The sequence below is a fragment of the Cottoperca gobio genome, chromosome 14 (genome assembly GCF_900634415.1).
Source record: "Cottoperca gobio chromosome 14, fCotGob3.1, whole genome shotgun sequence".
In the NCBI taxonomy this organism is placed as follows: domain Eukaryota; kingdom Metazoa; phylum Chordata; class Actinopteri; order Perciformes; family Bovichtidae; genus Cottoperca; species Cottoperca gobio.
The window spans coordinates 16,987,109-17,004,725 of NC_041368.1; the positions used below are offsets into that span (position 1 = coordinate 16,987,109).

A 17,617-nucleotide genomic window follows, 5' to 3' on the forward strand; every position below is an offset into this window, starting at 1 on the left:
TACATGTATATTTACATTAACATTTCTATATACATGCAGATCTCTCCCTGCATGTTTGTGTAAAGTAGACTGCTACAGTTAACTATTAAGTATCTATCTCTCCTTTGTTTTGGTACTTCCATCCGACTAGTTGAGTTATTGGATATGATCATTTTAGTTGAGTTATGATAAGCATTTACGTCAGACAACACTTCATTACGTTGCATGTAAACCTAGTTATTTGTTTCAGGGAAGCACCAAAATTAAAAACTTTCTAAACTAAAGTTTTACTATAAAAAAAATGAAATTGCATTGACCATATTTCCACATTAACTTTAATGAATTTCATTCCTCCCACCCTGAGGATTCTAAAATACAGTATTTGCAAAGAAGGCAAAATAAAATGTTGTTGCTCTTGCACTAATGCACAAATAATATTGTGAGGTGCATGACTCCCACTGCCTTTAAAATTAATGTTTTAAAAAATATTAAAGGTGCCATTTATGTGAGAATTTAGTGGAATAAGATGGACTGGTTGAACTCAAATGAAAAATTCCTGTGAATAAGCAGAGGAGCTAAGCACTCTTGCTTCACTTTTCTACCTGACTGAACCTTGCCATTTGTTTAACATGACAGAATAAAGAAACTAAAAAAAAAAAAAAAGAACAGTAATTTCTCTTTCAAACATTTACAAAATTTACAAAAGTAAATCACACATCTTGTAAAAATTCAGCCATCCGCTGATTGTGTAAGGCAAATAAATTATATATATATATATATATATATATATATATATATACATATAATATATATATATTAATATATATATACATATACATATACATATACATATACATATATATATATACATATACATATATATATATATATATATATACACATATATACATATACATATACATATATATATATATATATATATATATATATATATATATATATATATATATATATGTATATACATATATACATATACATATACATATATATATATATATATATATATATATATATATATATATATATATATATATATATATATATATATATATATATATATATATATTAAAATCAACTGTTCAGTATTACATTCAGACACCCATCTATAGATCTCACATTTAAAAAAATGGGTGATCTGATCCTTGTCCTGCCAGGCCCTTTGGATGACCAGGAGACAGAACAAAACAAGTGAAAAATGTTACACACTCTTTAGAAAATGTAAAACACCCGCGTGGATGTTTATATTTACAAAGAGTGGCACCGGACATTTAATAAGCAACTAAACACAAGCGGGGAAAAATTGAATATTTACTATCAGGCTGCATCTGACGTGCATGGCACGGCAATTTGTAAACATAGTTTAAATTTTTTCTATTGCACTGGTATCCTTCTGTACCTGCACTGGCTCAAATATGGTTATGGTACAGTATCAGTAGGGGTGGCTCTGAAGATTTAGAATACAACATGCGCAAACTAGCATGTATACATGCGAGCATGGTGAGTCACTGTCAAAAATATTTGGATCCTTTAACATTTTGGGCTTGCCCATTCCAAAACAAACTGAGCAAAGTGAAATGGAAAACCATACCATACTGTGCCAATATAGGTACGGCACAGTGCATTTATGCAGTGGAAAAATAAATAAATATCTCTCTGGTAGCAACAGAGAACGTTCTATTGGTGAAGGAATGGCTGTCCCTGAATAGAGGACAAGATTTTAAAAGAAACTGGTGAGAAAAGAGCTTAAATACAGTATGTATAAAAATACCTATTCACAGTAGACACAAATGTTGTGCATTACTGATATTAATCATCTGGTATGCACACTGAAACTTACATAGGTTTTTCTATCTATAAGAACAACTTAACATTTATCTTTCTCAGCAAAAGTGAGATGTTTTAAATAATTGTTCAGTCGAGGGATACAAAAAGTGTCGGCCCTCTAAACTTCTTTTGATGTAAAGTAAAGACGTTTTTACTTTGATTAGAGTCTAAAATGTACTTATTTTGAAAATACTGGAAAGGAAGGAAAAAAGAAAGTGAGCTCCATTCTACTGATTTTATCTGCACGAGGGGAAAAGTAACGACTGATGCTGGAGTACGGGTCATGACGATTCACAAATGCCTTCATCGTCTCCAAGATCGGCTCTCGTACTCGTCATCTTCGTCGTCGTCCTCCTCCTCTTCTTCCTCCTCGCCGGGCAAATAAGAGCTAGCTTTCTTCTGTTTGAGTGGAAAAAAAAGAACAAATCTATAGTTTAGCTTTGAACACAAAAAAATCTGAATTTTTTCCCACTGGTTTTGTTTAACCGTCTTTAAAGTAAAGCTTGTATCAATAACACCATTTATCAATAAGTTCTCTGTAGAATCATTTTTGGTGCCTGGAACACAAAAGGTCAACCCTTTAGGTCATAAAACTTACTTGACACGACACAACGGAGACTGCAACCTCAAAAACTCAGGCAAAAACATGAAAATACAGTGTGAGGATTTCACCTGACAGTAATGCAGCTTTACTCAAAGGGCTAAGATGCTCTTAGTACTGAGAGGCTTGCCCCGACTTTCCATTGGGAGCGACAGTGAAACATTTAGAAGCACTGGAAAGAAATGGACAAGTGAAATCGGTGTATATATCTAAAACTTCCAGAAGTTTCCTCACTTAGAATTCCAAGTTGTGTTGCATTTACCTCCCTGGTTTCTGGGTGTTACTAATGAGAACACATGTTCCACGTGAAGTGTCTGGGTTTGTGAGATCGTACCGTATTTTCCTCATCTTTAGCCTCTTCCTCCTCTGGCTCTGTTGTAACAGAAGGCGTCTTGGGCTTGTACCAGGAAATCTGCAGCACCCGACCTTTGAACTTAGCGCCCTGGTTAGCTGCCTAGAAAACAAAAACAGGAGGACAGTTGCAAGTTATACTTACACCTTTCACTGCTTTCGGACCAGTTGAACCAAAACAACTTTAATGTTATTTAATATTTCAATAATTTGAGGTGATAAGGAAAGTAAGAAAGAGACAGAGAGGCAAAGACATGCCGGTCTGATTAACGAGTAATGAGACTTACATTCTCTGCTTCGCTTCGTGACATAAAGGTCATGACAACACTGTTGGCGTCTTGGTCACGGACATCTTCAATCTCACCAAATTTCTAAGATGAAAAATCAGTATTAATTTCAGTGTCATGCTTCAATCATCTGTGTAACATTTATAAGTGTTAGTCCTGAAGCTGTAACTAAACAATAGTGAAGTAACAGTCCTCACCACAAAGTGTGGCATTAGCTCTTCCTTCTCCTCCTGAGTGACCCCCAAAATAGCCAGGGCTCTAGGCCTGTGGTCGACCACCATGCGGTTCACAGTCCCGCTTCGACCCATCATCTCCCGGCTTCGGCCCCTGCCACGGCCCATGTGCACCGAGCCGGGCTCCAGCGCCATCTTCCCTCGGCCCCGACCTCGACCCGTTGGAGGCCGTATCAGACCCAACCGAGTCGCCTAAAGGAGGACAGCTCAGGTTTAGTGTTGAAACAAGTGCTTTGTTTGTTTGTTTGTTTTACACACACACACACACACACACACACACACACACACCTTCTCAATGTGAAAATGACAGGAAACTACAGTCTTTATTTGTCGTGTTTCTACACTAACTATATACATCTAGCAAAACATTTTTGTTTTTAATGTTTCTTATCCTTAGAGCTTATATATTCTCTACACTCCTCTCTGGTCTCCTCTGTCACTCTCTGCCCTTTACCATTAGTTGTCACTCCTCCATTTTTAAAGCGGCATCTACTCACTTCCCAACCACTCCACAACCTCGCAACCACTCTCTCATCCATTTGTCCCTCGCTCAATTCTCCCCTCTAATTGTCATCCCGCAATTTTCTTACAAGGACCAGCGGCTCAAACTTTAATGAGATGGTGCTCCATCAGTGTAGGACCGGTGTCTGATTTGGCTTCGTTAGCGGCTGTTCCTCTGGGCTTGCTTAAGTGGTTGCAGTTTAATGTGCAGGGGGGTTGGGTTTGGATGGATATGCATTTTTAATAACCAGCTAATTCAGGACCCGCAGGGGTAGAGGGGAAGAAAAAAAAACATGCTACGCAGGGTGTTGCTATCAAAAGCTATGTTCTTGTTAGGGTGATCTCGTGACAGCCGACCTCGTCTGCGTTCGTGTTCGCTGCTGGTTTAAAGGAAAGAGCAAAACTGGGCCAAGTCTGAGCTGACTGACGGCCTCAATTGGATTTTGGACTGAGATTCATTTACTTTTTGGTTTTGAGAAATAATTATCAACTCAATTATTACAGAATAAATAAGAAGATGTGCTGGTTAAGATTCATACGCTTCAAAAGTGCTCAAACGTATTTCTAAATACCGACTCCTTCACGTTGATGATGAGTGAGACATTAGAGGGACACTCAAACAACGAAAATCTGTGTGATTGCATATTGTCTAGCATACTTTTAATAATCATTCTGGGCCCTTTCTTTCCTGCTCATTTGTAACTTGCATAACAATCATATATTGCACCTGTCTACGCTTTTATAAAATCTGCATATTTAATGAGATATCTTTTGATTTGCATCTCCTCTTACAGTTTTAATGCTACCAAAATGATTCATGCGTACATTGTGGGACCTATGACGTTCCTAATTATAATTTGGAGGGAGTGGCTTTGGAGGGAGACCTGAAGGGGCGGGCTGGCAGTGTTGCCATCTTGGCGACTTTCTCGCAAGACTTAGAGACTTCAAGGAGCTTGTGCTGCTAAGATACTTTCATTGGAAAAGAGTTGGCAACATTAGGCTGGGTTTATCGGTTGGATAATAAGAAAAAAACAAAAAACAAAATCTAGTTTACTCTTGCTGGCTTCCACAATATTACTACACACGCTTTAAGCTCATTATAATAACAGATACAGGTAATGAGTAATATAATGCGTTAAAGTCTATGGAGGCCCCTTCAGTCCCATTGCATTTACGACACAGCACCTGTACACAGTCCCAACTCTAATCTCACAATTTTCAGTTCTGCACACTGGTCCCCTGTGAATACAGTCTTTATAATGACCTGTAAAGTTTATATAATGTAATGCATTAAAGTCTAAAAAGGGATTTAAAGTTCCCATTCACTGAATCTATAACTCAACGTTTTGATTAGTGCCAATGAGTTTTCACATTATTCTAAAGTCACCCAGCATCAGTGCTTACAGAAGGGACACATTTTCTTCAGGTGAAGCTTCAGCTTTCATTTATTCCTCTCTGGGGCTAAAAATGTTGATTTGTTAAATGTTCCTTTTAATAGATAACCATTCACACAGTGTGCAAACACTACTTGTGTATCCTCCCTGTGCAAGAGTGCTTTTCCCCCAGCACCTGTGAAAAACCTATTCGGTTGTGCAAGCTACTTCTTTGTCCCCTCCTTCGTCTTATATTTGACTTAATCAGGCAGTGTTGAGTGACATGCGTCTCGTATCTTGTTTGCTGACTTCCTCTAAAGCATTTCTTGGTATCGCATCCTGAATTTCAGTGCTCACGAAAAAAGCTGCTGATGAAGATGAAGACTGTCTTCTTTGTGTGTGGCGTGTCCTTATAGACCCGCTTGCTATCTTTTCAGAATGTTGCCCTGAGGTTATGTACTGTGTGTGTGTGTGTGTGTGTGTGTGTGTGTGTGTGTGTGTGTGTGTGTGTGTATTACCTCCACCTGTAACAGGCCCAGTTTTCTCTTGAGGTCTGTTGTATCCTCTCCAGAGCTCATCTTCTTGTGAAAGTCCAGCTCAGCATCCAGCAACTCCTTCTGGGCCTGGTCACGAGTCATGTAAAATGAGAAAACCTCGTTCACTAAACACATAAAAAGCAATGAAAGACAGACTAGTTTCTAAATAGCTCTACAGTGACCGGACATAATTCCTCTAGGCAGTCTTAGGTTTAAAAAAAGGAGATGATGCACTCCGCCATGCTCCCGACCTAAAAGACTTAAACTCACATCAGTCTTGGTCTTGGACTGGCCGTGGTTTGGTTTGGCGCTGGATACCTGGGAGGCGGGGTTCATTTCATTCTGCAGCTGCGCGATCTTCTCAGTCAGCTCCTTCAGGGTCTTCATGATGTTGGCTCGCTCCTCAGGTTTCATCCCTCGGTTCTTCTCCAGGCGGTTTATCAGGGCCTGGAGGAAGGAGGACAAGCAGTGAGAGAGAGAAGAAGGTGTAAAAGGACTGATGGGGGAGAAAAAAAGTGGAGGGAGAGAAAAGAGGAGGAAAGGACGTGCAGCACGAGTTGCAGGGAGAAATGGATAGGAAGGGACGTTTAGGCCGGTCTTACCTTCTGACACTCAATCTGTGTCTTTAACATCTCTTGCTTCTTCTTTCTCATGTCCTGCTGGAGTTTTAATGCCTCCTAAATAGAAAAGAAAAAAAGGCAATAAATAAAATATAGTCACTGGGCTTGAAAATACACCATTTCATGTTGCTGGACATTTCATTTCATAAAGGTAGCCTGCTTCTCACGGGTGGCCCCTGAGGGGAAACAAATGGCTAATCCCATCTCTGCTGCCCTCAAGTCAAAATATGTATTCAAAAGTTAAGCCGCATGCCTGTTTCTTCTTGTGGACTTCCTGAGCTTCAATTGCTTTTCCCGTTCTCCCAAAGCTCTTTGAGGACGACTTAAGAGGCGTAGAAGTGTAAGGGCCCTTCTGGGTGTTTGTCAGTCCAAGCATCATCTAAGAGCAACAGAGAGAGAGGGAGATGGATGTCTTCAGAATGACCTTGTGTACAGCTGCAATGGACACGAGCAAGAATGCATTGTTAACCTCGTAAGCTGTGTGAGACTGGCAGGTCAGTGTCACTGGACTGAAACCTTCATGTCTCTGAGGCCTCTAGTTTCATCAATTTATTTTTATTTCATTAATATTCCACCTACACCGTTCAGCTGTGAGAAGTGCATTAGCACCTGTGACAGAAAACTGGCAGACAAATCTCTCCTTGTTATTTAGAGAGCCTCCAGGATGGACGCTCTGACTGACAGTAATTATATTATTACACCGTCAATACACTAAACTAAGACAGTTACAATTATACCTGCCTAAACGTCGGATTGTTAGCATCGCCATTGTGAGCATGTTAGCATGTAGACATTAGCATTAAGCTCAAAGTACAGCCGCACAGAGCTGTGTGACGTATCAACTTTTCGACACGACGCGTCTGACATCGTCGGTGTTCTGCTGAAGACATTAGCAAGTGTGCTATTCCAAGCTTGTTAAAACAAATCACTTATTTGTAAATGAGTATTTGATCACCAGATAAGATTACAAACGTACAGTGGCAGCGTCTGGGTTTGGGTTCAGGCCGTCTGGTTTGGTTGCAGCTGGGATCCCGGGCAATGCTGGCACGCGATGCTTGGGTACAGTCTTAGTTCAACACGTAGGCGGCTGGATTGTGCTGCTTGATTGCCTGCAGGAGAGAAAAGAAAAGAAAAAGTAAATGTGATGAAGGGTTGCAGCAGGGTTGTTGGTAAGTCTAAGAGATCAGCACGAAAAAGATGGAGGGCTTCTATATTTTTCAGTTCCTAATACTAACCTTATGCATGTTGCCGTGCTGCAGCCCCTGGCTGGGGGCTGAGCCGACCACCTGGCTCCCTGAGCTCTGCTCCTGCTGCTGAAGCCCTGTGGTGTTGGTGCCGGGCTCGCGGTGCCAGTACACACGGATGAAGCGGTTGTTGAGGACCGCCTCGATGCTGGATATGGCCCGCCTGGCCTCTTCATTCTTTGTGTACTGGATCAACGCCGCCTCTGGGTCTCCGCCAAACACCACCTGGATTGAGAGTAGAGTGTGCACATTAGGTACGTGTATATGATAATTAATTCTTGCATGAACATTGAGCCATTTCATTTTTTTTATTCTATAAAGTACTTTAAATAGAGATTTTCCAAGTTGAGTTGAGTCTAAAAAGGCGCATTTGTGATAATGAGACATCCTGTTACATTTAATCCTGCAACGCATGTCTGTCATGCATCTGGACTTTTTTGGTAAACTAAAGTCTACCACTTATTCTACTAATTTTGCCTAACCTTGTAAAAACAATTATCCCTTAAACTGTGGCTCTTTTGCAGGTTTGTTTGGTGCAAATGATGCATTTTACCTGGATATTGACGATGGTTCCGAACTTGCTGAAGTGCTCGTTGAGCTTGGTGATGTTGTTGAGCTCGCGTGGGATCTTGCGCACCTCCAGCTTAGTGTTCACGTAGTAATACCTCTTGGGAAAAGTGTTCTTTTGTTGGTTGTTAAAGCTCGGCCTAAAACAAGAAGAAGACGGTGATGTTGACACCTACAAGTTGGCCACAGTATTTGTTATGGAAAACAAAAGATAAGCCAAACAACATTGTGGGCAAGATCACTAACAAAGACCCAGATGGATGACCTGAGGTTCCAGTTCCTGCCGTCATATAGAAGTTCCTTCAAGTCATACTTGAAAAAGAGGAACACCTCAACCTGGTTGACGCTCAAAATCAATGACAAGTAGAGCCTTTGCAATGGAAGCATCCTAATCATGAGGATGTTAGACTGCTTCCAGAAACCGACGCAAAAGATAGCCTCCTGACTTATGAGTCACTTTGCCTTCAAACAAGGTTCAGGAAATTGGGGGAGGCAGGAATTTGTTTTATAACATTTCAACTGGTCAGCTAGTTTCTTCACAAACCAAGAACCTGTTGAACCTGTTGAACCTGTGAATGTGTCCACGATCACACCTCCAATTTCCTTTCTTCGCAGTGCTGTACTGCCATGGCGTGTGAGGACAGAACAACCTATTTTGTTGAGTTTTATCTGTGTGGGTTTGTGCGATTAAAATCCTAACATGCTATTTTAGAGTGAATTTATTTGATAAATGTCCACATCTTTAACATTCGTACTTCTCCATCCAGGGTTTCTTAGCTGCGGTTCCCTCCGCTGTGCTGGGCCCCATGGTTCTCTTCCTGATGTCCTGCTCTGTGTTGAACCGGGACACGTTGCTTCCAGGTGTGCTGGCTGCAGTGGCAGGCTCTGTCTGGATCACTATGTTGGCAGCTGGAGGACGCGCACACAGACAAAAACACAGAGAAACAATAATAAAAACACTTGGGGCTGTCCATCAGCATACAGACGTTATATGTTTGGACAGGCGTTCATACTCTGCCCAACTAAATCATATCAGTCAGGGAAAGAGTGTGAGTATTAAGAAGGCCAATAGCTGTTACCTCTGGAGCCTTGTCCTTCGTTGGAGGTGAGGCCGATGAGGTTGGAGCGCTGGGTCTGCACCCGGGGAATGAACTGACGGTATGGGTTACGACCTGCTGCAGTCAGGCCTGGCGATTCTGGGTTATAACCTTCTGGATCATAGTTATCTAATGTGGACAAATGAACACAGATATGAAAAACACATAAGTATAAGATGGAACACGAAACCTTTTTTAACAGCCATAAACATGTGAAAAAAGCCAACTTGACTAGAAACTGAAATGACATTATGAAACCAAGCAGCTGTGCATAAATAAATAAGTACTGTCCGACTTTCAGTGACTCATCTAGCACACAGCAACCTAGTGCAGAATGTGACGAGTTTAAATGTGTCAGTGACAGCAACCCGTGACAGTCTGGGATAAATTAATACATCTCCGAGTACTAATTAAAATAAATATGTAATATTGAGAAAAATATATACAAATGCACGATTTAAGAAATTTAATTAACGTACAATTATACTAATAGAAAACTAAATATAATAATAAAACAAGATGAAGCAGCATAAGTTGATCATTCTTAAACCGAGCCACTTTGTCAGTTACAAGAAATGCTACATTTAACAAAATGGGACCTTTCATGACAGTGAGGATTTTGGAAATCTGAGGTTAATAGAAATTTAAAAACCTGCGTTTATAATGAACTAAAAATAGACCCTCTCCACTTAGAAGTAAGCCTTTCTGTTTAACTGGAATTATTCATGAGCGGAATTATTGGAAAAGCACTCAACACAATAAGATGTGGCAGAGTTCATGTTAATTGTTCTACTTTGTTTTAGGTTAATAAACAGTGCTACCCTCTGGTCAACAGCGGTTACTGCAGCCTGAAGACATACATGAGCCTATGGGTGTTGGACTAGAATCAAATACAAACGAAAACAGGAAAGCAGGAAATAGAGCAGGGGAGAGAAATAGAGCAGGGGAGAGAAATAGAGCAGGGGAGAGAAAAAGAACATAATTTCCAAATCTGAATAGAAAAAGCATCGCTGCTTACATTCAGACTGGACATATTGGGGACGAAGAGACACAGATGAGGACGAGGAGGGAGGAGGTGGAGGAGGAGGAAGAGTAGGCGGCAGCCCCACACCGGGCGGTCCGATAGGAGGAGAAGAAGTGATTGCTGTTTGGTGGTTGGGGGTATCAATCCCACTGGTTGCTATCAGTGGGGGTCCTAAGGGAGACACAAGCCCATGCTAATGTCTGAGGCATATCACAGGTATGACCGAGTCTTTGCTACGTGCAAACTAAAACGTCTTTCATGCCACACCGGTTGCTTTAATAAGACAGTGAAGGTGGCAGGAAGTGAGTACAACTGTTCAATGCAATGCTTCAACTTCACTACAATAAAAAATATATTTTACATCTGATTTACAGCAAATAAAACTTCAAGGCAAAGAGCAGCCCGAGAGAAAAGTTTTTTCCCCCCACCAGGTATAAAAAGAAAAAACATTCTCTACGGCTGGGTGTGAAGTCTCCATTGTAGTCTCTACAAATAAGTATTAAGCATTGCATACAGCAAAGCTGGATTTCCAGTAGGAAGACCTCTACGTGCAATAAATAAAGGCTACACTCGTAGAAGAGTCTAAAGTCTAAATGCTATCTGTGCAACACTCACAGCAGTTATGACTCACAACACAAAACAGAAATCAAAACATTTACTTAATTGGGGGGTGGAAGCCAGTAAAAGGGTAGTCGCTTAAATCCCCTTTGAGAAGTTGATACATTACCAGAGATGGAGGATGTCGTGATGCAAACAAGTGCTTTGGAGAATAACTAACTGCAGTGGTTTGTAGAAATCAAAAGTCACCCGTTGCTGTCACAATTCTACCGTGTGTGTGATTTTGAAAAGTTGCCATTTATGAAACAGTGTGGCGATGCTACTTACCAGTCATGGGGAAGACGCCCGGTGGAGGTGGCTGGCCATAAGGTGGCATCGCAGGCATCCTGAGGGGAGGGGGTGGCTCTGTGATCGGGGGCATAGGCAGGCCAGTGGGGGGCATAGGCAGACCAGCGGGGGGCATAGGCAGACCAGCGGGGGGCATAGGCAGGAGCCAGCGGGGGGCATAACAGGCGGGGGAGGGAACGGAATCATGTTCGGTAGATTGACATCATCAACGATGAGGGGGTCGTTGCCGTGGTCGAATGGACAAAGGTCACCACGGACACAAAATCCCTTTTCTGTGGGGGGGGGGGGGGAGACAAATGTCAAAAATGTGCCTTTTCATATACATGTGGGTATTTTAGAAGTTTAGGCTCCTCTAGGCCAGGGGGGGGGGGACCTTTTTCATGTCAAGGGCCATTTTATTTATTTTTACAACATCCTTCGAGGGCCGTACTAATTATTGAACTCATAACCTCTGCAAACATGTTTAAAGACACAGCCCATTCATTTCACCTTTCTGTTATGCTAAATGTAAAAAAGTAACTTTTGTATCCATGTATCTGTTTCATCATTAAACCTGTATTAGTCTCACAACGGGGGCATTTATCTTGTCACAGCAAAAGAACATATGAAGTAAAAAGGCAGTACACAATAATTAAATAGAATAAAAAACAATATAAGTACCAAGTGGTTGATAGAAAATAAAGTGAGTATTGTAAATGGCAGTGATAATTGCACAGCAGTGGTGGAACAGTCTGTTCTTGGTGTGGTGGTCTACCTCTCTATCTCTCCATGTTTGTATGTTACGCTCTGCAGAGAACTGCTTGTTGGGCCAAACTCCGCCGAAGAGCGTTAACTTTATCCAAACGCACTCGTCCTTTCAGCTCATGCAGTTTGACATGTTTCACCGCAAGCCCGTCCGCACAAACTAGACACACTGGTCTTTTACTTCCTCAAATAAATAATCTTTCGTCCATTTCTCCTGGAAAGTGCGACATTCCACATCCAGCTTTCTCTGTTTCACACTCGCCACGCTGCGTTCACTGATGTCAATGACAGTCTCGTTTAATATTCAAGTTTGTTGACATGACGTGACCACGTGATGACACGTTCCGCTTATGTTGTGTTCAAGGACCCTGACCGTGGCCAGGAAAAACAGTCAATCGCCCGTCTATTGCTGTCTAGATTCTTTTTTTTTTTTTTTTTAACTAGTTGATTTTTTTGCGTGTGTTTATGAATTACCTCGATTCATAAACAAATGGTCTCGGGGGCCGTTTACAGCCCGGAGGTTCTCCACCCCTGCACTAGGCAACACCTACAAATCTTCCAACTTTTTCCTCAGAAGGATTACAGTAGGTTACAGATGCATACCCAATAGTATCTAACGGGGTTGGGCCCCTGGAAGTCAAAAATAATTTCTCAAAGATATGACTGAAAGGAAAATGAGAACAAATGAAAAAGCAATGAGAATAAAAAAGCAAGATGAAAGCTCGTCCAAATGTATAGCAGCCAAGACATGCAGTGTATTTACCCCACAGCCTTGTTAAGAAACTGGCTCCCTAATGGCTGTTTGAGCACTGTGACAGAGAGCAGTGTGCTTCAGGGACAGTGGGTAAATTTAAACCCTCTTGTGTCTCTGTGGAGAGGTAGGTTTGAGCCTGCTTGCCTTTCACTGGGGAGAAGAGAGGGAGTGCTAAACAGTGGTCATTAGTGATGAGACTAAACAAGGCAATCAATAACCCTCAGGGGGAGATAATGGTGGAGTTTACACAGCAAACTTTACAATGACCACGTCGTTTTCTAGAGAAATAGTTCTAAAACATCAATGGGCTCTGAGATGGAGGAAGGGATGTTGGAAAGAAATGAGCAAAAGAAAAACAAACAAAAACAGCAGAATTAATAGAAAGCATTGGTTCCTACCATCGTAGTCCCTGCAGCGCTGTTTGAGCAAAACGCTTTTGTTGCCGAATGGCTTGCCGACACCATCTTGCCTCTGGGTGCCAAAGTAGCCGGACCAGCTGTCTGTAGTGCTATCGGGCAGGTGAGCCGGTGTCACTATGGGAACACCTACAGCTCCTGAGACTCCTGCTGACGACGAGGAAGAAAAGGGGTGCGGAGGCGTGGGAAGGGGCAGGAGAGGCGACGGGTGCTGCTGCTGGGAGCCGGATGTGTTGGAAGAGTTGTAGCAGTCTGTATCCTTCCTTTCCAACTCAAACTTCGACTTGAAGTCTGTTAAAGAGAAGCAGAAATAGGAGGTATTATAGCACAAATGTAAACCCTGTAAAAATTAAAAACGGCTGCTTCTCTCATCATGCCAAACATAGACGTAGATTACCCTAACCTTGTGGGTGATAAGGCCAATTCCAGGCCATGCTGTTGAATCCCCACTGATGTGATTGCAAAGCTGTCCACATTGCTGTCTATCGATAAAAACTCCCAGCAACACTAACTATCAATCCAACAGAGAACAATACAAATAGCTACATCCAGTCTCCAGCAGCAGTCTGAATGTACTGACAGGAGCTTCAGGAACTTCTACACTCCTGGGTCTGATCGCTGTGCTGTTGTCATTGGTCGTGGGGGAAGTTTCTCACCTCTGCCTCCTCTGTGCTCTCTGTCCCTGCTCTTTCCTCGGCTGCCACTCCTGCTCCGGCTGCGGCTCCGGCTGTAGCTCCTCCCGCGGGGGCTGCCCCTGCGGCGCTCGTGACGCTCCCGCTCGCGGTGGGAGTCGCTGACACTTTTCCCGTGTCGCTCTAAGTCGCGCCGCTTGCGCTCGTCTCGCCTCCTGTCATCGCGGTTCCTGTGTGGTTGACAAGTTAGGGGGGGGGAGAATATAAATATATATGAAATTCAAACCAGCAATGGCAAATGTAGGTCTTAATAACTATCAAAATCAGAGAGAGATGAAGAGAGAACCAGGCCTCGAGTTGAGACGAAAGGTTATTATAGAGCGGGTTTTATTGTTCCTGTTTAATAATTATATTATATATAGTAAATATAGTAAATATTCTCTTCTTTCTGATCTGCTCCAAAGCACAGTGCTAATTTGCACAATTATTTATGCACTATTGCACTAAACATACATAAAAACTATTGCAGCATAATATAAAGGCTGTTGGTGTTCAAAGTCTAATATGTGATGAATAACATTATTTCTGTCATTAAGACAGCGGTAGTGAGTAGTGGCATGATTATGTTTAATTGGTTTAAATCACGCATTAAACACTTTAACTGTTGTTTTGAATGTTAGTGTGTTAATATTTGTGTTGCCCTCTCTGTTATTGACGAGGTGTGTTACAGACGAGGGACAAGCGACTGGACACCAGGGTCTTCATCAAGCTTGAAGCAGGACTCGTGGGATTTCAAAGTAACTGTAACCATACAAACATAAGCTCTCTACACAACTAGATGCTGTTGGAAATGTCAGCATGAGACTGGGACTGGGTCAGAATAGTATGTGCATATGCGTTATGCCTCATTAAGAGGAGGAGAAACGTATCCCTGAAGCCACAGCCATACCTGGACTCGTTGAAGTCAGAGCGGTTTCTGACAGGACTTCTCCTCCGCCGGTTTTCTCTGTCCTCCTCTGGAGTTTCAGCCTTGAGGGGGGGGGGGGGGGGGGGGGGGAACACAGTTACTTGTCTTACACTCTTCGTTTTTTAAAACAGAGATTTAGATTTAGACATACAAATATTCTTCTAAAGCTGGTGAGAATGGTTTTGAGTCAAGACACCTGAAAAAGTGTGGTGTCCTTTTAATACATAATGAGACATTTATCTAACCGTTTAATCCAAAGCCCCATATAGAAACAGAATCACCATTTTTATTGTGTATGCTCTGCCTACTTATCTACAAAAACATTTGAAAGATGCTTTTAATATGTGACACGACTTTGCCACATTCATTTTCAGAGTCACTCGCAAGTCTTCTTACCTCCACAACATCAGATTTGACTGCAGGTGGTTTGACCTCTTCTTTAGGAACTTCCTTGGCCGCAGTGTTTCCCAGGTAATTCTTTGTCGTCAGACATTCAAAAAGTTTATCGACAAATCCCGTCGTCTCTGCAAAGTCAACGTGAATCATATGAATAGATTTAGACTTTTACTAAATGATGTGTCTGGCCTATTCCCCCCTGAAAGAGAAAATTGGCCCTCTGGCATGAAATGTCCTGGCATTCCTCCTGAATCACACTACACTAAATGATTATCTGCTCCTGGCTGCACTAAATATATCCAAAGTCTAATAAACACCAAATGAATAACCAGTACAGAAACAGCACAGAGATTAAACGGGGAAAAGCGGCTTACTAAAAACATAACATAATAAAACAGGACATAAAGGAGAAAATGCACATGACAATAACATTGAAAGTACATTAAAAGGGAGGTAATTATATAAGCATGTTATTCCAATGACAACGAGCTGCAATAATAAAGTTCTGAAAAGGCTTTAGACTACGTAACTTAATTTGTGACTTTGCACTGTGCTTTTGTGCAGAAATGGGTAATGTGTCAGGGAAATTTAACTTCAATGAGCAGCTGTTTAAAAAAAAAAAAAAAAAAGATGATGCAAGGGCACAGCATTAAACTGCAGGAAGAAAACCTTCTGCACAACTTCCTTGACCAGCAAGAGCTAGGGGCAATATACAAACTGCATGTTGCATTCACTCACACTTGCAGAGAAGCTTTGTATGACATTCATACCTTTTTGTAGAAAGACATCAAGCTGATCAGCACAAAGTGCTTTCAGCTCTTTCTCCGGTTTGTCCTTCTTCACAAGAGCTACCACATAGTTGGCTAATGCAGAGGGGTCAGCATCACATCTGTAGGTTAAAATATATACTTTTTTGATATTTCAGCTACTCAGTATCAATACAAAAGACAACACAAAATGAAAAAGCCATGAAGCTTTTGAATAACTACATTATTAGTGAAATAAGAGACAAAAGCAGGAAACAAAACTGAGAGAAAAAATAATTCAAACGTATAATTAAACAAACTGCAATATCATGTGTCAGTTAACTGTGTGTCCCAACTATCCATGCATGCAGACATTTGCAAAACAAACCTAAAAGATAATCTGTACCATGTGAGACCCTAATGATAACTGCAGGGCAACATATTCGTACAAAAAAAAACTTAAGAAACTAGCATCCAAACTTTTAAACCCAATGACCCATCATATATTCTATTTTACAACATCTGTACATGCTAACAGATCATGTAAAAAGTCCTGGTGGGTATATAACAATAATTTCACAAGCACACAAAACCCAATGAAAGCACTCATAACGCCAAGCTAATATATAACTAACGACATAACTAGATGGCTGATACAAACTATAAACTCTAAAACTACCTTAACTTCCTTAAGACCTTAAAGAACCAAGAAGAGTTAGAGTATTGTGCCTAAAACAAAGCTAATGTCAGTGAGAATTATTATTTTTATATTGTTATAAAGTGCTTTGAGAGCATGTATTTATATGTGAGATAGCAGGCGACTGTTAACTGAACAGTGTTTGTGTTGACACCATCAAATCCTCCTTTTTAATCACTTTGTTAAAACATGTGAATCCATAAATGTATTTAAGTGCATTCTTTGACAACATCTGTGTCCTCTCGCAATTACAATGTAATTGAATTATTTTACATTTGAAAAGAGGGGCAGAAATATTAAGAGTATGTGTAACTATGGTAACTCAAAGAGCAAACCATTTTTATTTATTTATAAAAAATAATCTACAACTAAAGCTGGATGTATTCCAACACTTACTTTAAAAACAAGTAACGTTAGCAGCATACAAGATAGTATCTGTTGCAGCTTGATAGCTTGCTACAGAGTTGTGATAAAGTCACATTATCGTGGGCCAACTACGTGCCTAACTACCCTAAAATAAAAGTGCAACAAACGCTAAATATCGTGCACAATTTTGATTTATTTAGCGTTGAAAAGTCCTACTGTCTCTCTTTGCAATGAAAAGCCAGCTAGCGGCAATGGTGGTTTGCTAACTCGTGCAGGAATATGCCATCAGATTCTAGCAAAGCCTCCCATTGATGCCAGGCTAACCCAGTGGCTAGCTAACGCAGCTATGTAGCATGCAAGCTAAATGTCATTTCAATTCAACACTCACATTGGCTCCAGGAGTTTTGCCAGCCATGACTTCAAGGCTTCAACATTCTCTATGATCATCGTGAGAAAGACTATAATACTGTCTATAAAATGAAAGTGCGTTTCGATAACCCTGCTTGCATCGTCTATAAATTTATAAGCTTTAAGGCCTTCTTCTGTCTCTCTTCACTGGCAGGTCGGACAAAAGTGTTTTACGGCATGGCAACAGAAGTTGAGTTGTCGTAACGCAGGCCAGATGACGGACGTTATAATCATATCGTGTCGATAGTCAACCCCAATTCATTAAATTCATATCAGCAGTCCTACCATTGTGTTTTAAAATATGTAAGATTAACTGAATAATTTCTA

The 17,617-nt window shown here is 41.1% G+C and overlaps 1 protein-coding gene across 1 annotated transcript; it reads right to left on the minus strand.

The window, feature by feature from the left end:
• Window positions 1-1,078: 1,078 nt before the first annotated feature.
• Window positions 1,079-17,471, minus strand: rbm27 (RNA binding motif protein 27). The gene is given in 23 exon segments (XM_029448916.1): window positions 1,079-2,223; window positions 2,760-2,879; window positions 3,064-3,147; window positions 3,261-3,488; window positions 5,689-5,793; window positions 5,977-6,153; window positions 6,309-6,383; window positions 6,580-6,705; window positions 7,303-7,395; window positions 7,397-7,435; window positions 7,562-7,795; window positions 8,124-8,277; window positions 8,893-9,046; window positions 9,217-9,363; window positions 10,253-10,429; window positions 11,144-11,248; window positions 11,314-11,436; window positions 13,061-13,369; window positions 13,735-13,940; window positions 14,660-14,739; window positions 15,074-15,201; window positions 15,844-15,962; window positions 17,271-17,471. Coding segments are annotated over 23 exon segments (3,138 nt in total). The 5' UTR covers window positions 17,330-17,471; the 3' UTR covers window positions 1,079-2,127.
• Between the last annotated feature and the right edge of the window lie 146 nt (window positions 17,472-17,617).